General features: G+C 42.6%; 1 protein-coding gene across 1 annotated transcript in view; it reads left to right on the plus strand.

The window, feature by feature from the left end:
* Positions 1 to 20,870, plus strand: part of XRN1 (5'-3' exoribonuclease 1) — a gene marked incomplete in the record, with an annotated part of 157,849 nt that overhangs the window by 14,867 nt on the left and 122,112 nt on the right. Inside the window, 7 exon segments of the mRNA XM_073625962.1 lie at positions 433 to 542; positions 632 to 742; positions 3,090 to 3,175; positions 13,661 to 13,748; positions 13,826 to 13,994; positions 14,912 to 14,979; positions 20,788 to 20,870. Of these exon segments, the coding sequence (XP_073482063.1) occupies positions 433 to 542; positions 632 to 742; positions 3,090 to 3,175; positions 13,661 to 13,748; positions 13,826 to 13,994; positions 14,912 to 14,979; positions 20,788 to 20,870 (715 nt within the window).

The raw sequence follows: 20,870 nt of genomic DNA on the forward strand, positions 1-20,870 counted from the left end.
TCCTAAACCTTGTGGACAGCCTTCCCAGAAGAGCTGAAGCTGTTATAGCTGCACAGGGTGGGCCAACTCAATATTGAACCCTACGGACTAAGACTGGGATGCCATTAAAGTTCATACTTTTGAGAATATAGTGTATATGTAAGTATATATAAATTACTACTTTAGATGATTGGTGTTGTATATGTTTGGGTAATGGACAAACATTTGCTAGCATGTAGGGTGTCTCCATGAACCATTTAATCCAATTGCTTTCTTCTTTGCTAGTGTCAGTATTGGCACAAGTAATGTAGAATACAGAATGGGGTATTGCCACATTGTTAAAGTCTGTGCTTTCATCCATTAAAACACTTCTGTATTCAGAAGGAAGTCATTTCTTACTTTTCTCTAAATTCAGTGAACATGAATTTTCTCCAATTTTATCGCTCATTTTAGGAACTGAATTTATGGCTCGCTTACATGAGCATCTGAAGTATTTTGTAAATATGAAGATTTCCACAGACAAGACATGGCAGGGTGTAACTATCTACTTGTCTGGTCATGAGGTCAGTGTGCTGTGTTGTATTTACTTCTTGTGTTTCACTTAAAAATATTAAGGCATAATCCTGATATTTCTCTATAATGCTGTTTACAGACTCCAGGAGAAGGCGAACATAAAATTATGGAGTTTATACGGTCTGAGAAAACGAAACCAGATCACGATCCAAATACAAGGCATTGCCTTTATGGATTAGATGCAGATTTGGTATGTGTATTTTATTGCAGTTGATCTTGTTTGTTTGACAAAATACTAGAAAATGCAGCAGTCTGACAGTTTAAAATTAAAAAAACAGCAGGCAATTTAAAGGGAAACTATAAGGCCTCATGCAGAATGGACGTTTTTGGATGTTTTTACAGCTGCTGTTTTTGGCTTCAGACTTTTTTTTTATATAGTCAATAAACTCCCCATCATGTTATCCTATGTGTCCATGCACACATAGGCTGTTATCAGCAGTTTTTGGCTAGGGCGTTTTTTGGCTTTAAAAAAATCCCAAACGCTCAAAAACGGAGCTCACCAGCATTTGACGTTTTGATCCATTGAAAAATTTTTTATAGTTAAAAAAAAAAAAATGCGCTAAACGCTATTGCAAAAACATTGAAAAACTCACTGCAAAGCTAATGCCATTTTTATAACGTTATTTTAACGTCCAAAGTGCATGAAGCCTTAAGGCTTTTTTTTTTTTTTTTTTTTTTGTTACTCTGTTTTATGTGTGTATGTGTTTATGTGTGTATAGTGTATATATCCTTCGATGTTAAATCACTAGCTAAAAGATTAACCAATAATAGCCATAAATAATATAACTTACTTACCATAGACTAAGAAGGTGGTACTACCATCTAGGGGAAGTGAAAGGCATGCATGCAGGAGGTGGGGCTTAGCTGAAGACTGCTAGGATAATTGACATATCATGCCTAGGCCTGGAATCCAGGAAGTTACTGAAGAAATGTAAAAAAAAAAAAAAAAAGTTTAAAACAAGTAAGTTTGATTTATTTTGCTATTTATTTACTAATGCTAGCAGCATAGGGATAGAAAATAGTCAATGTTGATTGAGAGAGTGAAGTTCTGCTTTAATTCCTTCTCTCTCCTGCTGTGTTATCAACCACTTGTTACTTGTTTACTAAATACAATTATTAATCAGATGAGAACAGATACTATAATTTTCATGATGTGTAATACTTGACAAGTAACCATTTTAAAGTAGATCTGTGCGAGATCATGTGCAGTATGTATTTACGCATTCTAAACAAACCGTAAAAGCGTTTTAAAACAAGCCATCATTCATCTCTGTATCTGTAGACACTGTGGAGAAATTTGTTTTCAGAGTCAGTTCACACGGGGAATCGCAAATGAACGCGTGTTTCACGTACAGTTCTGTATGGGGCGATTTCAGCCTATTTTAAATGGGCTGAAATCACAACACAACGCACCAAAAGTAGTGCATGCAATACATTTGGAAACCCACTGCAACGGGATTGCATGCTACTTCTGTGGAAAAACGCACTGCGTTAGTGACCTGCGTTTAGGGTGTCATTAACTTAATGTTGACACCCGCTACAGATTGCAACTGCAGTACGTTTTGAGCTCAGTGCAGGAGACGTGCATGGAACACAGGTTTCTTTCACAGCATTATGGTGTGAATGGGACCCTAGAGTTAACAATACAGGCATTGAATTTTTTTTTTTTTTAAAGTAACAAAATTTTTGCAGCCTGCCAGCTATCTGATGTAATTTTTTTTTCTTTATTTTTTTTTTTCCTTTCCTTTTTTTTTTTTTTTGCATCAGCCCTGTTGGGCAGCATTGTCCAATGTAAAAACAAGGCAATTTGCCTCATGACCTATAACTCCAAGTGGAACTTTAAATGAAACTTTAAATGTGTAAAGCGGCAGGTTTTTATGGCAGAAGAGACATACTACATCTTTTCTGCAATAAAAGGTTCTTATCTGCCTGTTGATAATCTACTTTACAATGTGCACTGAGTTGCGCATGAGCAGCTCAGTGTACAGTTTCAACAGCTTCCAGGATGAATGAACTTGCGTGTGCAGTCAGCATGGCTAAAGATCCCTAACCTGGAAGAAAACCAGGCGAAAATGTTGGCCCCAGAAAGGGAAACCGTGAATATTGCATTGCTGGAGGAGAGGTAAGTACAGTTCTACATTGGCGTCCACTGAAAAAATATTGGATATGTTCTATTTTATGCAGTGCTATCTAATACTAGATCACAGCGCGTTGCAGTGCCTAGCATTAGATAAAAGTTAAAAGAAAAAAGCGAGCATTGCAGTGCATTATAGCAATGCATTGCAGCACAGAACAGCAACGCACACACCCTTAGCTAAGCTGACCAAAACACGACTTTAGAGTCTTTGTTGTGATTTTTGAGGCTCTCTGAGAAGTATTGCTTCATGTTAAAAAGCAGCTAAAGAGGTCAGTGATGGCTTGTTTTATAGCTGTTTTACTGCTGGCACAATGAAGTGGTGTATGTTATGCTTATCTGTTAAGATACATATTTAAATGATGATGAAACAAGTAATTTTCAGTTACTGTTCTTATTGCAGATAATGCTTGGTTTAACAAGCCATGAAGTTCACTTTTCTCTTCTAAGAGAAGAGGTTCGCTTTGGTGGGAAGAAGAATCAAAAAAGGTAGATTAGCATTAATACAGAATACAGTTCTGCTGCATATCAAGACAAACCAGAAGTGTGAGGAGATAAATTTACTATTAGATTAAATTCTAGTAATTTAAATTATAAGTTCACCAATATGAAAATGTCCTTAACCAATTTTTAGGTCTGTGCTGTAAAGGAGAAGTAAGGCTAAAGCCGCGTACACACGATCGGACTTTACGGCATACTTGGTCTGGCGTACCGGATTTCGTCGGACAATTCAATCGTGTGTGGGCTCCAGCGGACTTTGTTTTCTCAAAAGTTTGACGGACTTAGATTTGAAACATGTTTCAAATCTATCCGACGGACTTGAGTCCGGTCGAAAAGTCTGCTCATCTGTATACTAGTCCGACGGACAAAAACCGACGCTAGGACAGCTATTGGCTACTGGCTATGAACTTCCTTGTTTTAGTCCGGTCGTACGTCATCGCGTACGAATCCGTAGGCAAGTCCGTTCATTCGGAAAGTCTGTCGTAAAGTCCGTCAAAGTCCGCCGGGCAAAGTATGCCATAAAGTCCGGTCGTGTGTACGCGGCATTAAGCTATTTTGGCCCTGCTTTTCCTATGGATCACAAGAGCGCAGCTCATCATGCACACCTGTGACCCGTTTTCTGACGACAGCGGACTAAAGTCTACTGACGGTTGATATCACTCAGGCGGTCCAGGTGCTGGATTGATCCCGACTTTAGGGATCCACCCAGATGCTTGAACCGGCAGCTGGCTCGGCCTCTCGGCAAGCTGCTGGGAGACTGAGCCAACCCTTCCCGCCCCCTCCACAGTCCAGCTCACCAATGAGATCTGGAGGGGCAGAGCCAGAGATTGACAGTCATCGCTCTCCGATCAGAGTTCAAGTGAGACCTGAGGGATCAGCAGCGTTTGATCGCTCGGTTCTCAGTGCAGAGCCAGCAGGAGACAGATGCAGCTTCGGATCAATGCTGTATTCACCTAGGTGAGTATAAAATGTGTTTTTTTTTTTTTTTTTTTTTTTTTTTTTTTATTCCAACCCCATACTTCTCTTTTTAAAGTGGAAAATCACCCTAAAGGGTAAGTTCTTCTTTATCACCTCTTTTCACCCTCATCTCCCACTTTTGGGGTGTTTTTTTTTTTTTTTTTTTGTGTGTACCTAGGTTTAGCAGGTACCTGCTCTCTACTTCCACTCAAACTGCATAGGCGATCGGAGCAGAAGTTCAGTATTTGTAGCTGCTGACTTTTTTTTAATTATTATTTTTTTTGTTAAGACTGAAGATCCTTTAAGTGGAAACATGGTGACGGTTTAAGTTGCCTTATAAACCTGTGACATTTGGCTGCCAGGTACAGATACTCACAAAATGCACTTTGTGGCATATTTATAAAGTAGTGAATGTGAAATTCACAAAACATTTACTGCATGTGAATAATTTACAGGAATTTTAAAACATTTGCATCTAGAAGATCCACCTGTAATAAATGTTTGGTGAATGTCACATTCACTGCTTTATAAATATATAGTGGATATAAAAAGTCTACACACATAGTTACATAGTTACATAGTAGGTGAGGTTGAAAAAAGACACAAGTCCATCAAGTCCAACATATGTGTGTGATTAGGTGTCAGTATTGCATTGTATATCCCTGTATGTTGTGGTCATTCAGGTGCTTATCTAATAGTTTCTTGAAGCTATCAATGCTCCCCGCTGAGACCACCGCCTGTGGAAGGGAATTCCACATCCTTGCCGCTCTTACAGTAAAGAACCCTCTACGTAGTTTAAGGTTAAACCTCTTTTCTTCTAATTTTAATGAGTGGCCACGAGTCTTGGTAAACTCTCTTCTGCGAAAAAGTTTTATCCCTATTGTGGGGTCACCAGTCCGGTATTTGTAAATTGAAATCATATCCCCTCTCAAGCGTCTCTTCTCCAGAGAGAATAAGTTCAGTGCTCGCAACCTTTCCTCATAACTAAGATCCTCCAGACCCTTTATTAGCTTTGTTACCCTTCTTTGTACTCGCTCCATTTCCAGTACATCCTTCCTGAGGACTGGTGCCCAGAACTGGACCGCATACTCTAGGTGCGGCCGGACCAGAGTCTTGTAGAACGGGAGAATTATCGTTTTATCTCTGGAGTTGATCCCCCTTTTAATGCATGCCAATATTCTGTTTGCTTTGTTAGCAGCAGCTTGGCATTGCCTGCCATTGCTGAGCCTATCATCTACTAGGACCCCCAGGTCCTTTTCCATCCTAGATTCCCCCAGAGGTTCTCCCCCCAGTGTATAGATTGCATTCATATTTTTGACACCCAAATGCATTATTTTACATTTTTCTACATTGAACCTCATTTGCCATGTAGTCGCCCACCCCATTAATTTGTTCAGGTCTTTTTGCAAGGTTTCCACGTCCTGCGGAGAAGTTATTGCCCTGCTTAGCTTAGTATCGTCTGCAAATACAGAGATTGAACTGTTTATCCCATCCTCCAGATCGTTTATGAACAAATTAAATAGGATTGGTCCCAACACAGAACCCTGGGGAACCCCACTACCTACCCCTGACCATTCTGAGTACTCCCCATTTTTTACCACCCTCTGAACTCGCCCTTGTAGCCAGTTTTCAATCCATGTACTCACCCTATGGTCCATGCCAACAGACCTTATTTTGTACAGTAAACGTTTATGGGGAACTGTGTCAAATGCTTTTGCAAAATCCAGATACACCACGTCTACAGGCCTTCCTTTATCTAGATGGCAACTCACCTCCTAATAGAAGGTTAATAGATTGGTTTGGCAAGAACGATTCTTCATGAATCCATGCTGATTACTGCTAATGATATCGTTCGTATTACTAAAATCCTGTATATAGTCCCTTATCATCCCCTCCAAGAGTTTACATACTATCGATGTTAGGCTAACTGGTCTGTAATTCCCAGGGATGTTTTTTGGGCCCTTTTTAAATATAGGTGCTACATTGGCTTTTCTCCAATCAGCTGGTACCATTCCAGTCAGTAGACTATCTGTAAAAATTAGGAACAACGGTCTGGCAATCACTTGACTGAGTTCCCTAAGTACCCTCGGATGCAAGCCATCTGGTCCCGGTGATTTATTAATGTTAAGTTTCTCAAGTCTAATTTTAATTCCGTCCTCTGTTAACCATGGAGGTGCTTCCTGTGTTGTGTCATGAGGATAAACACTGCAGTTTTGGTTACTGAAGCCGCCCGATTCACTCGTGAAGACTGAGGAGAGGAATAAATTCAATACCTTCGCCATCTCCCCATCCTTTGTAACCAGATGTCCTTCCTCATTCTTTATGGGGCCAATATGGTCTGTCCTCCCTTTTTTACTGTTTACATACTTAAAGAATTTCTTGGGATTTTTTTTGCTCTCCTCCGCTATGTGTCTTTCATGTTCTATCTTAGCTGTTCTAATTGCACCTTTACATTTCCTGTTGCATTCTTTGTAAAGTCTGAATGCTGAGGATGATCCCTCAACCGTGTATTTTTTGAAGGCCTTCTCCTTTGCTTTTATATGCATTTTTACATTGGAGTTAAGTCATCCAGGACTTTTGTTCGCTCTTTTAAATTTATTACCCAATGGGATACATTGGCTAATGCCCTTATTTAATATGCTCTTAAAGCAAACCCATCTCTCCTCCGTATTCTTTGTTCCTAATATTTTATCCCAATTTATGCCTTTTTAGCAAGGTTTGTAGTTCAGGGAAGTTGTCTCTTTTGAAATTCAGTGTCTTTGTATTTCCTTTATGTTTCCTATTTGTGTGATTTATACTGAAACTAATTGACCTGTGATCGCTGTTACCTAAATTGCCCCGCATTTCCACATCCGTGATCAGGTCTGTATTGTTGGTAATCAGTAGATCCAGTAATGTTTTATTTCTAGTTGGTGCGTCTACCATCTGACCCATAAAATTGTCCTGCAAGACATTAAGGAACTGGCGAGCCTTAAATGAATGCGCGGTTCCCTCCGCCCAGTCTATGTCTGGATAATTAAAATCCCCCATTATGATAACACTTCCCATCCTTGCTGCTACTCCAATTTGTGATAGGAGATCCGTCTCCACTTCCTCCCTCAGGTTAGAGGGCCTATAGCATACTCCCAGTATTATTTTCCCCTTCGCTTTATCCCTTTGGAGCTCTACCCATAAGGATTCCACCTCCTCTCTAGCTCCCTCAGTGATGTAATCTCTCACATTCACTTGTACATTATTCTTGATATATAGGCATACCCCTCCCCCTTTTTTTACCCTCTCTATCCTTGCGGTATAGGGTATACCCTTGAATGTTTTCCAGCCAATCATGAGAGCTGTTGAACCCACAATTCCCACAAAATCCAAATCCTCCTCGTACAACAGTATCTCTAGTTCACCCATTTTGTCCGCCATGCTCCTGGCATTGGTGAACATGCCACATAGTTTAGACCGGTCGCATATTGTCTTCGTATTGGGTGTTTCGAGATTGCAACTAGGACTTGCTACTATACTCACCTTGTGTTTTTGTGCTTTGGTTAACCTACCACTAATGCCCCCAATACTACCCTCTGGAATATCTTCCGCGCTGGCTATCTCTGCCTCTGGACCCTCCCCCCCCATCGCCTAGTTTAAAAACCCCTCTAACTTTTTGGCCATCTTCCTTCCCAGCAGATCTGCACCCTCCTCATTTAGGTGCAGTCCGTCCCTTCTATAGTACCGGTTACCGACTGAGAAGTCGGCCCAGTCCTCCAGGAACCCAAACCCCTCCTTACTACACCAGCTCTTAAGCCACTTGTTTACTTCCCTAATCTCCCTCTTCCTTTCTGGTGTGGCTCGATGTACCGGTAGTATTCCTGAGAATACTACCTTGGAGGTCCTTTTCCTCAATTTAGTTCCTAAGTCCCTAAAATCGTTCTTTAGGACACTCCATCTGCCTCTGACTTTGTCATTGGTGCCAACGTGCACCATGACAGCCGGGTCTTCCCCAGCCCCTCCCAGTAATCTGTCCACAAGATCCGTGATGTGCCGAACCCGAGCGCCCGGTAGACAACATAAGGTCTTGGTTACAGATTGCCCTCTCTGTCCTTCTAAGAATTGAGTCCCCTACCACCAGAATCTGTCTTTCCTTTCCCTTTGCTGCCCCCCCACTCTCACTGGAGGAGTTCTTCCCCCGGCAGCTAGGAGAGTCCCTCAGCTCCAGCAGTGCTGGTCCCTGACTGGTTTCACCAATGTCACTCAAAGTAGCGTACTTATTGGGATGCTCCAGTCCTGGATCGGCCTCCCTGGCACTTCCCCCTCTACCCCTCCTGACTGTCACCTATCTACTCTTTGCTAGTGCCAGCACCTCTTTGTCTCCACTCGCCTCTGTGCTGGCCCCTGCCGGCACCTGCCGTGTACGTTCCTGGCTCTCCTTTAGTATGGAGGGACTTCTCAGTGCTGACAGTTGCTTCCCCAGATTCAGAACCTGGGCTTCCAGGGAAACAATGTGCTTACATTTTGCACAGCAGTATTCGCCCTCGATCGGATGATCAAGGAACGCATACATGCGGCAAGATGTACAAAGAGTCACCTCTCCACACCCGCTGGGCATCGTACCTATTAAATTTAGTGAGGATTGGGGATTTTACCCTGTCCAAATTACCTAACAGCTAGCTTCCTGGCACTAATACTCAAGACAATACACAGGTACACAACAAGACAATACACAGGTACACAAGACAATACACAGGTACTCACAGACCTACGTGCAATCGCAGAACAGTCGCAGACCTATGTACACACCCCTGTTAAAATGTCGGGTTTTTGTGATGTAAAGATAAATCATTTCAGAACTTTTTCCACCTTTTAATGTGACCTATAAATTGTACAACTCCAGTTAAACAACAAACTGAAATCTTTTAGATGGAGGGAAGTAAAAATAAAAAACTAAAATAATATGGTTGCATAAGTGTGCACACTTTTAACCACTTCAGCCCTGGAAGATTTTACCCCCTTCCCGACTAGAGTACTTTTTACATTTTGGCACTGTGTCACTTTAACTGACAATTGTACTGTCGGTCGATGCTGTACTCAAACGAAATTTGTGTCCTTTTCCCCACAAATAGAGCTTTCTTTTGGTGGTATTTGATCACCTCTGCGTTTTTAATTTTTTGAGCTATAAACAATAAAAGAGTGACCATTTTGAAAAATAAACAATTTTTTGCTATAATATCCTCCATTTTTAAAAAAAACAAATTTCTTCATCAGTTTAGGCCAGTATATATTCTTCTACATATTTTTGTTAAATAAAATCGCAATAAGCGTATATTGATTGGTTTGCGCAAAACTTTTTATAGCATCTGAAAAATATGGGAAAGATTTATGGCATTTTTATTATTTTATTTTTTTTTTTTTTTTACTAGTAATGTAAAGTACCGCGATTTTTAGCGGTACTGCGACGGACAGATCGGAGACTATTGACACTTTTTTTGGGGACCATTTATGATGATTACTGTGTAAATGTCACTGGCAGGGAAAGGGTTAAAACGCTGTGGGAGCGGTGTAAACTCTGCTCCCACAGCGCCCCTGCCCATCGAAATGAATGGGCAGTGCTGCTAAAGCGCAGCAAGAGGGGCGCTTTTAACCCTTTCTTCGGCCGCTTGTGGGGGTTAAAGGCGCCCCGCTAGCGGCCAAAAAGCTTAAAACTAGCGGCGCTTTCCCGCTAATACCCGCACCACCCCAGTGTGAAAGGGATCTTAATGTTGCTGTAGGCCTCTTGGTAGCCTCCCTGACCAGTTTTCTTCTCATCATCTTTTCATCACTTTTGGAGGGACGTCCAGTTCTTGGTAATGTCAGTGTTGTGCCATATTTTCTCCACTTGATGATGACTGTCTTCACTGTGTTCCATGGTATATTTAATGCTTTGGAAATTCTTTTGTACCCTTCTCCTGACTGATACCTTTTAACAATGAGATCCCTCTAAGGCTTTGGAAGCTCTCTGTGGACCATGGCTTTTGCTGTAGGATGCGACTAAGAAAATGTCAGGAAATGCCTACTAGAACAGCCGAAGGTTTTTTTGTTTTTTTTTTTTCTTTTTTTTTTTTCTTTTCTCTTGAGGTTAATCAGCGCACTTTAAATGATGGCTGATATTCGGAAGACCTACAGATGTAACATTGGGGCACTTAGGATGCATCCATTACATTGCTATATTAAAATCAATGCAGTCAGCACAGTCTGTCAACATCAATACTGCAACCATATATCTCTTATACGGGATGCTGAAGCTGCTGCAAAAATGATAAATCGAGCGTGTAGTGTAGCGTGTATGCCATGGCTTAGGTATGTACAATATGTAAACAATGTCTAACCATAAGTTGTGAGCATAACTCTGATCGAGATAGAAAACTACCTATCAACGTACAGAACGTGCAATGATATACAACTGCTGATTATTTTTTAAACGTGAGCCAAAGAGATGCAAGCACAATGATACTACAGTTCACAAAGCAGCCACTTCAAAATAAGGGTCTCTAGGTACAATAGATATAAAAAGTCTACACACCCCTGTTAAAATGTCAGGTTTCTGTGTTGTAAAAAAAAAATTAGACAAAGATAAATCATTTCAGAACTTTTTCCACCTTTTAATGTGACCTATAAACTATACAACTCAATTGAAAAACAAACTGAAATTTTTTAAATGGGGGGAGAGTGAAAATAAAATAATGTGGTTGCATAAGTGTGCACACCCTCTTATAACTGGGGATGTAACTGTGTTCAGAATTAACCACTTGCCGACCGCCTCCTGTAGATATACGTCGGCAGAATGGCACAGCTGTCGCGTACATGTCGCGCGCCTGCCCTACCTGTCGCGTACATGTCACGAGCCTGCCGTGAGCTCCGTGAATCGGGTCGCGGGTCCCATGGACTCGATCGCCGTGGGGATACCCGCGATCGCCTCACGGAGAGGACGAACGGGGAAATGCGGATGTAAACAGCATCTCCCCGTTCTGCCTAGTGACAGTGTCACTGATCTCTGCTCCCTGTCATCGGGAGCCGAGATCAGTGACGTGTCACACACAGCCCATCCCCCCTACAGTTAGAACACATCCCTAGTACTGACTTAACCCCTCCCCGGCCCCTAGTGGTTAACCCCTTCACTGCCAGTGTCATTTACACAGGAATCAGTGCATTTTTATAGCACTGATTGCTGTATAAATGACAATGGTCCCAAAAATGTGTCAAAAATGTCCGCCCTAATGTCGCAGTCACAATAAAAATTGCTGATCGCCACCATTACTAGTAAAAAAAAAAAAAAGATTAATAAAAATGCCATAAAACTATCCCCTATTTTGTAGACGCTATAACTTTTGCACAAACCAATCAATAAATGCTTATTGTGATTTTTTTTTTTTTTTTTTTTTTTTTTACCAAAAATATGTAGAAGAATACATATCGGCCTAAACTGAGGGAAAAAAAAAATGTTTTTTTATATATTTTGGGGGCATATTTATTACAGCAAAATGTAAAAAATAATGCGTTTTTTTTTTTCAAAATTGTCGCTCTTATTTTGTTTATAGTGCAAAAAATTAAAATCGCAGAGGTGATCAAATACCACCAAAAGAAAGCTCTATTTGTGGGGAGAAAAGGACGTCAATTTTGTTTGGGAGCCACGTCGCACGACTGTGCACTTGTCAGTTAAAGCGACGCAGTGCCGAATTGCAAAAAACGCACTGGTCAGGAAGGGGGTAAATCCTTTCGGGACTGAAGTGGTTAAGCAATCACATTAAAACTCATGTGTTAAGCCCAGGTTCACACTGACAGCGGGAATTTGCGCGATTTCATGCCCGCATGTCAGTCCCAACTTCGGGGGCGATTTCAGAGACATCTGTGCAGGTTGCTGCACAGATGTCTGTAGAAATCGCATCCCGAAGTCGTCAAAAAGAATACAAAAACGACTTTTGGGAAGCGGTGCGGCACGGCAAATGCGGCCTCGCACCGATTCTGATGGTGCAATTTGTCAAGCGATTTGACAGGTCAAATCGCTCCACTGTGAAGGGCTTAATAGAAGTCAGTACACACCTGCCATCATTTTTAAAGTGCGCTGATTAACCCCAAGAAAAAAAACTTCATCTGTTCTAGTAGGCATTTCCTGACATTTTCTTAGTCGCATCCTACAGCAAAAGCCATAGTCCGCCAAGAGCTTCTAAAGCCTAATTTCCAAGGCATTAGATATACCATGGAACACAGTGAAGACAGTCATCATCAAGTGGAGAAAATATGGCACAACAGTGACATTACCAAGAACTGGACGTCCCTCCAAAAGTGATGAAAAGATGATGAGAAGAAAACTGGTCAGGGAGGCTACCAAGAGGCCTACAGCAACGTTAAGATCCCTTTCACACTGGGGTGGTGCGGGTATTAGCGGTAAAGCGCCGCTAGTTTTAAGCTTTTCGGCCGCTAGCGGGCGCCTTTAACCCCCACTAGCGGCTGAAGAAAGGGTTAATAGCGCTCCTGTTACAGCGCTTCAGCAGCACTGCCCATTCATTTCGATGGGCAGGGGTGCTGTTAGAGCGGAGTATACACCGCTCCCACAGCATTTTAACCTCTTCCCTGCCAGTGACATTTACACAGTAATTGGTGCATTTTTATAGCACTGATCGTTGTATAAATGCCAATGGGCCCAAAAAAAAGTGTCAAAAGTCTCTGATCTGTCCGTCGCAATGTCGCAGTACCACTAAAAATCGCAGATCACCGCCATTACTAGTAAAAAAAAAAATAAAATAATAAAAATGCCATAAATCTTTCCCATAGTTTTCAGACGCTATAAAAGTTTTGCGCAAACCAATCAATATACGCTTATTGTGATATTTTTGTTAAAAAAAAAAAAAAATGTAGAAGACTATATATTGGCCTAAACTGATGAAGAAATTTGTTTAAAAAAAAAAAAATGGGGGATATTTATTATAACAAAAAAAAGTTTTTGTTTTTTTTCAAAATTGTCACTCTTTTATTGTTTATAGCGCAAAAAATTAAAACCGCATAATTAATTCAGCAGAAAAAAAAAAAAAAAAATATTTGCATCTTGTGTTACCTGCATGTACCTGTATTAGTCTTGAAATTCGTGTGGAGTCCCTTTTCCCCAAAAATACACCAAGCCTTGACTTCTGTCCATGTGGAAATTAAAGTGTATGCCAAAAAAAAAATGCATTACAGGCTTGCAATATGTGTACATTTTCTTCATGTTTTATCCATTTAAAGACCTAACAAGTATGGAAGATACTTGTTGATCTGCATGAAATGCACTCCACTCCTAATTTCCTGTTGTAGACAAACACACAGCTTTTTTTGGACTGATTTGTTTCAACCCTGATAACCTTGAGATAACATGGAAGTGTACACAGGACATCTCTGCATTTCTAACAAACTCAACAGGTGTTTTTTTTGCACTTCTTGAACAGATATAACTCAGATATACAAAATAATGTTTGGTTAACCATGTGAATCATTTTGCTGTATGTCAATTTTTTTAATGTGTTCCAGAGTTTCTGCACCAGAAGAAACAACATTTCACCTCCTTCACTTGTCTCTAATGAGAGAATATATTGATTATGAGTTTTCATCCGTGAAGGTAAGTAATGTCCTGTAATGTAGTATGGGCAAGTGTCTGCATTTCTGACACATATTTAAACTCTTTCTTTGTTTTAGGACAAGATCTCCTTTGAATATGACGTAGAAAGGATAATTGATGACTGGATTTTAATGGGATTTCTTGTGGGCAATGATTTTATTCCTCATCTACCTCATTTGCATATTAACCATGATGCACTGCCTCTATTGTACAGAACATATATTAGTGTCTTACCAGAACTTGGAGGTATGTCTCAAATGTTATTACGTTTTCTGTTTGGTAAGGGCCTGTTTATGCAGGTGCAAGCTTAGGTTTATCATTTAGTGAATATATTCTGTTATTCTTTACCGTCCATAAAGGTTGGTAAATCATGGAAGCTAGGAGAGGAGAACTCCAACACTTCTAACAGATTCTAAAGCAATACTCCATCCCCCTTTACATTTGGCACATTTATTTTTTTTTGTTTGTTTGAGGTGAGCAATTTTGACAGGTACCCATTCCCCCTCTTCTGGTCAGATCGCTGCATGCACAGTTGGAACCTGACTGTGAAGCTGCAAGGCCTCATTGCCGGTCTCCCTTAGGGAAGATGCTGGCGCATGCACCCAAAGCCGATTGAAGAATCAGCTCGGGTGAGGCTTGATCCAGGGACAAGTAAGTGTCCTTATATAAAAAAGTCAGCAGCTACAGTATTTGTAGCAGATAACTTAATTTTTCTGGGGGGGTGAAGACTGAAGCTCCTCTTTAAAGCGGAGTTCCACCCAAGTTCCACTCGTTGTACTCCCCCCCCCCCTTAGTTGCCACATTTGGCACCTTTCAGGGGGGCAGGATACCTGTCTAAAACAGGTATCCTGTTCCCACTTCTGGGAGCCTTAAATCCGGTGTTTGAATTTTTAAAACAGTCAATATTGCTGTACTTTTTGAATTTGTGACTCCTGAGATGTTTGGGAAATGTATATTATATAGTGTGTGTTACTGCGGTGTCCAAAGAGCCTTATTTGACCAGTTCCAAATGTAAGTTTGGCAAAGAAAAAATAAATATAACTGGGTATACGTATGTATTCTGAGTATAAATGAAACTGCTCCCCCTGTAATTGTGTGACATCATAAGGGATCTGTAAATAAATAATACAACATTGTAACTTGAATTCTATTTCTCCCTCCAGGTTACATTAATGAGAATGGGTATTTGAACCTAGTCCACTTTGAGAAATATCTCACAAAACTTTCTGCCGTAAGTGTATCTAGATAATAACATTTTAATTTGGGTTGTGTAGGGTTAGATTAAGGGTAAATGAACATGGATGTTTGCAAATGTAAGTGAGCTCTACTATAAAACGCCCAACATTTTCCCACACTGGGTGCGCATGTCGCATATTTCCGAAACACAAATCTTCCGCTTGCTGTACCCGCGGCTCCCTGGAGGCGGAAAACCACTTTAGTGTTATACTGGAGCTCCCTTTCACTTGTAAAAGTCCGTGTGCATGTACAGTAAAGATGTACAGTATATAATGCTGATTTTACAGTAAACACAGTGAGGTAGCATATGAAATGGGTCAGAACTGCAGCCACCAGTAATCAGTGGAGAGCAGTAATGTGAAATCATAGCAGCGAATCATTTCAATTTTACTTGTTTTGTTTTCACCCTGTAACATTTACCATTACAGAACTAAAGACCAAGTTTATAGTTGCATCTAAATCACATGCCTCTAAAAAGAGATATATGTTTGGATCATTTTACAGAGGTCTTTAACAGGCAGTGAGTTGGTCATGTGATGCCTCCTCACAGCCTGTTTTAACCTCATAATTTCCACACCAATGAGTCGCAAGTATGTGCATTGCATTCATTTGTGGGATGTTTGCAGTGCTTCCCCATTCACTTGAATAAGTTGCCTTTGCCGGGCTTACTATCTGTTAAACATTTACAGAAGCGATAGTTTTCAGCACATGCACAAAGCAGAGCATCATGACTGCAGCATGTAAACACCCCCATCCGTTGCCTTTGCAGCTTGTAGGGGGGGGGGGGGTTGTTATTGAGGGGCACTAAAATAGAATCTCAACTGTGCATTTTAATGCCCCCAATCACAAGTCTGAAAGCAAAAAAAAATAGATCTTTGCTGCGTCGGCGGTAAGGCGCTTTACCGTCGTTTTTGCGGACGTTTTCGGATGCTAGCGGGGTGCTTTTAACCCCCGCTAGCGAACGAAAAAGGGTTAAAACTGCAGCTGCGATTTACCGGCTGTTCAGCGTCACTGCCCATTGATTTCAATGGGCAGGGGTGTATACACCGCTCCTACAGCGCTGCAAAGATGCGGCTTGCAGGACTTTTTTTACTGTCCTGCCAGTGCACCGCTCCAGTGTGATAGGAGAGGTTCTTTCAAGGCGCTTTGCAGGCGCTATTTTTAGCGTTCTAGCGCCTGTAAAGCGCCTCAGTGTGAAAGTAGCCTTAATGTAATTTTTTTTTCTTTCTCGGACATCACGGGACACAGAGCCACAGTAATAACTGATGGGTTATGTAGGTACCACTAGGTATTGGACACTGATCACACCCTAATCAGGAAGTTCAACCCCCTATATAATCCCTCCCCTTCCAGGGATACCTCAGTTTTTAGGCCAGTGTCTTAGGTGTTGGACGTGCAAGGATGTCCTGTGCTGAAGCTCCAAAGGGAATATCCTATATCCTATACTGGGGCAAGCCAGGCGAACCGGATCTATTCAAAGTGTCTTTTCATGGCCGAATTGGATGGTACCCCGGGCCTCGTGTCCGAAGAAACGAGGTTTTACCCGTAATGCTTCTCTTTTTAGAGAGCTGGACCCCGCAGATCAGAAAATGGCTTTAAACCTCCCAATTTCTGGCTGGGTGCTTTACAGGGCCAGAACTGCAGGATCCCCCTACTCGTAGGGGGCCCCAGTCTCTGATGGTTTTTACAAACTGAGCCCACCGTGAGAGGTGAAGATTGGGTCTGTGTATACAGAATCCTGCGGCTGGATAAGGTAAGAGGAGATTCCACAGAATTTTGAATTCTAGTAGGTTTTCTCCTTTAAGGTAAATGCATGCTATGCCTATTGTGACCACCGGGGGGCTGCCAAGAGCACATACTTTCACATGCTGATTCTGTCTCAGCGTTTGCTGCACAAGCTCTTCCGCCGGCTCCAGGTAAGATGGATGGGGGGGTTTTCTCAGCTGGGATGTTCCCCCCAGGCTAGGGGCAGGCTTCAGTTATGCTGTAAGGTGGTTTTAGACCGCACTGTCACCGCCGCCAGGCCGCCTTTGCAATGCAGGGCCCATCACTGCCGGCCTCCTCCTTCCTCCCCCTCCCCCAGCCTTCCTCCATGCTTGTCAGGAAGGGTCGGCTCGCGCGGGAAGCGCTCGTTTTTCAAAAACGGGGGGGGGGCAGGGCGTCAGCGTGCTCAGACGCCCACAGTGCCAGAAAGCATGGCTATTTAAAAGCACACTTTACAGGTGCTCTGAGCCTCGGAGGGACACAGAGCTGACAGTTGCATGTAAGGTGGGACACAGGCATTCTCCTAGACTGCATTTACTAAGGGAACACCAGACTGGGCATTTGGTAGCAGGCCTTTGCCGGACTACATCGCTCAGCAGTTAGTGTTCATTTTTGGATACCTCACACCTTCTTGCTTTGCACTATCGGTAGAAGAGGTACAAATACCCCAAGAACCAGAGACACTAGGGGATCTCCTTCAGGTTCTGAGGACCCCCTGTCTGCTACATCCTCCCCTCCTAAAGGGCCAGGGACAGCTAGCCAGGGAGAGCCATCGGGGTCAGGGGCTACACCTGCTTCTGGCACTTCAGCCCCTGTATACATTACACAGGAGGTTTTTTCCTCAACCATTTCTGGGTTAGAGGAAAGATTAATGGCCGTGATTACATCTTCACTCAGTGGAAGAAAACGTACTAGGCCTTCCTCTGTTTCCCAAGACCCTCAGGTAGAGGAGCTCTGGGATAAAGGAGACGAATCCCTTTCAGAGGATCGGGATGGGACGGATGATTCCTCTTCAGAGGAATCAGGTGGAGAGGGACCCTCTGCAACTTCCCAAGAGGAGAAAGTCTTAGTGCAGATCCTTACTGGATTGGTCCACTCCACATTTAAGTTGCCCGTACCTGAGTCTGTTAAGGAATCTTCATCTTCTTTGGGGTCGCTGAAACCTTCTCAAACAGCGCATGCTTTTCCTGTTCATAATTTACTTGAAAAGCTCCTTTTATTCTGAGTGGGATCACCCAGATAAGCGATTTCTTCCGCCAAAGAAGTTTTCAACACTTTATCCTACAGAAGAAAAATTTATTAAGATGTGGGGAATACCGGCCATTGATGCGGCCATTTCCTCTATAAATAGTAGTTTGACTTGTCCTGTAGACAACGCACAGATGCTCAAGGACCCTGTGGATAAGAAGATGGAATTCTTATTGAAGGATGTTTTTTCCTTAGCAGGATCAGTGGCCCAACCTGCAGTAGCAGCGATTAGAGTCTGTCAATACTTAAGAGACCATGTTAAACAGGTCATCAAGGTATTGCCTGAACAGCAGGCCCAGGGGTTTGCTAACCTTCTTGCGGCCTTATGTTATGTTGTTGACGCCATCAGAGATTCTATCGTGCAAACCTCTCGTCTCTCACTTGGGTTGGTGCATATGCGTAGAATCTTATGGTTGAAAAAATTGGTCAGCCGAAGCACCATGTAAGAAACTCCTGGCTGGGTTTCCCTTTCGTGGTGAAAGGGATCAAAGATTGGGCATCTATTCCAACCTTTTTATGGTCGAAAAACCAAATGGGGATTTCAGACCCATTTTGGATTTAAGAGATCTGATTCCAAAGGATACGGTTCTTCCGTTTGGTATCAATTCGGACAGTAGTCTCCACCCTGCAGGGAGGAGAATTTTTGACATCAATAGACATCTGAGATGCATGCCTGCCTATGCCCATTTTTCCTTCTCAGCAGAAGTGTCTGCAGGCAAAGATCACTGCTTTAAAGCAGCTGATTCTGACAGTCAGGACCGAGAAGGGTCCTTCTGTCCGCCTTTGTATGAGGCTGCTGGGGAAGATGGTGACTTCATTCGAAGCAGTTCCCTATGCTCGGTTCCATCCAGGACTACTGCAACACAGTATTCTGTCGGCCTGGAACAAGAAGGTTCAGGCATTAGACTTTCCAATGCACCTGTCGCATGCGGTGCGTCAGAGCATCAATTGGTGGCTCATACCCGAAAACCTGCAGAGGGGGAAATCCTTTCTACCGGTTGCCTGGGATCCTCTTCCAGGCGGGACGGATGCGTTGGTGATTCTGTGGCATCGGTTCTCACCGATTTATGCATTCCCTCCTATTCTGCTACTGCCACGACTCCTTCCCAGGATCAGGCAGGAAAGGAAGTCGGTGCTTTTGGCGGCCCCCGCTTGGCCCAGAAGGACTTGGTAGGCAGAAATAGCAAGGATGACGGTGGGTTCCCCATGGGCCCTACTGGTACGCCCAGACCTGTTATCTCAAGGTCCAGTGTTCCATCCTGCCTTACAAATGCTAAATTTGACGGTTTGGCTATTGAGACCCACGTTCTGAAGAGTCGTGGGCTTTCAGGTCCTGTCATATCTACCTTAATCAATACAAGGAAACCAGCTTCCAGAATGATTTATCATAGAGTCTGGAAAGCTTATGTATCCTGGTGTGAATCCAGGGGTTGGCATCCCAGGAAATATGTCATAGGTAGAATTCTTGATTTTCTACAATTAGGATTAGAGATGAAGCTGGCCTTGAGTACCATCAAGGGCCAGGTCTTGGCCTTATCAGTATTGTTTCAACGGCCACTTGCTTCGCATTCTTTGGTCCAAAACTTTATGCAGGGGGTGATGCGTCTTAATCCTCCGGTTAAGGCGCCCCTAAACCCCTGGGACTTGAACTTGGTTCTGTCTGTGTTACAGAAACAGCCTTTTGAACCAATACGTCAGATTCCTTTGGTCTTGCTGACGAGGAAACTAATTTTTTCTGGTAGCCATCTCTTCTGCTAGAAGAGTATCAGAAATAGCTCTTTCTGTAAAGAGCCTTACTTGATTGTACACAAGGATAGAGTGGTACTACGCCCTCATCCTAGTTTTTTACCGAAGGTGGTTTTCAGATTTTCATCTAAACCAAGACATTGTTCTGCCTTCCTTTTTTCCAGATCCCTGTTCTTCGGAAGAAAGGTCACTACATTCTTTGGATGTAGTAAGAGCAGTCAAGACCTATCTGGAAGCAACTGCTCAGATTCGCAAGACAGATGTCTTGTTCGTGCTGCCAGAGGGTCCCAATAGAGGACAGGCAGCGTCAAAAGCGACCATTTCTAAATGGATTCGACAATTCAGGCTTAGGGTCTGAAACGGAAGATTCCTCCGTTTCAGATCAAGGCACATTCCACAAGGGCTATTGGTGCTTCTTGGGCAGTGCATCACCAGGCCTCTATGGCTCAGATCTGCAAGGCCGCAACCTGGTCTTCAGTCCATACATTCACCAGATTCTATCAGGTGGATGTGAGAAGGCATGAGCCTTTTGGGCGTAGTGTGCTGCAGACAGCGGTACAGGGTCCTCAGGTCTGATGGCACCCTACTTGGTTGTGATTTCCCCCCCCCTCAGTTGGCATTGCTTTGGGACATCCCATCAGTTATTACTGTGGCTCTGTGTCCCTTGATGTCCGAGAAAGAAAATAGGATTTTTTATAACAGCTTACCTGTAAAATCCTTTTCTTTCGATGGACATCACGGGTCACAGAGGTCCCGCCCCTCTTCTAATACACTTATATTGCTTTGCTACAAAACTGAGGTATCCCTGGAAGGGGAGGGATTATATAGGGGGTTGAACTTCCTGATTAGGGTGTGACCAGTATCCAATACCTAGTGGTACCTACATAACCCATCAGTTATTACTGTGGCTCTGTGTCCCGTGATGTCCATCGAAAGAAAAGGATTTTACAGGTAAGCTGTTATAAAAAATCCTATTTTTTTTTGTTAAGCTGTTCTTTTTTTGCAAACTACCACATTAGCTTATAGTTTGTTTTTATGTGTGCAGTTTGACCGAGAGCACTTCAATGAAGTCTTTGTTGACTTAAAATGGTTTGAAAGCAAAGTGGGCAATAAGTACCTCAATGAGGC

The sequence above is a fragment of the Aquarana catesbeiana genome, linkage group LG04, assembly GCF_042186555.1.
Source record: "Aquarana catesbeiana isolate 2022-GZ linkage group LG04, ASM4218655v1, whole genome shotgun sequence".
In the NCBI taxonomy this organism is placed as follows: Eukaryota; Metazoa; Chordata; class Amphibia; order Anura; family Ranidae; genus Aquarana; species Aquarana catesbeiana.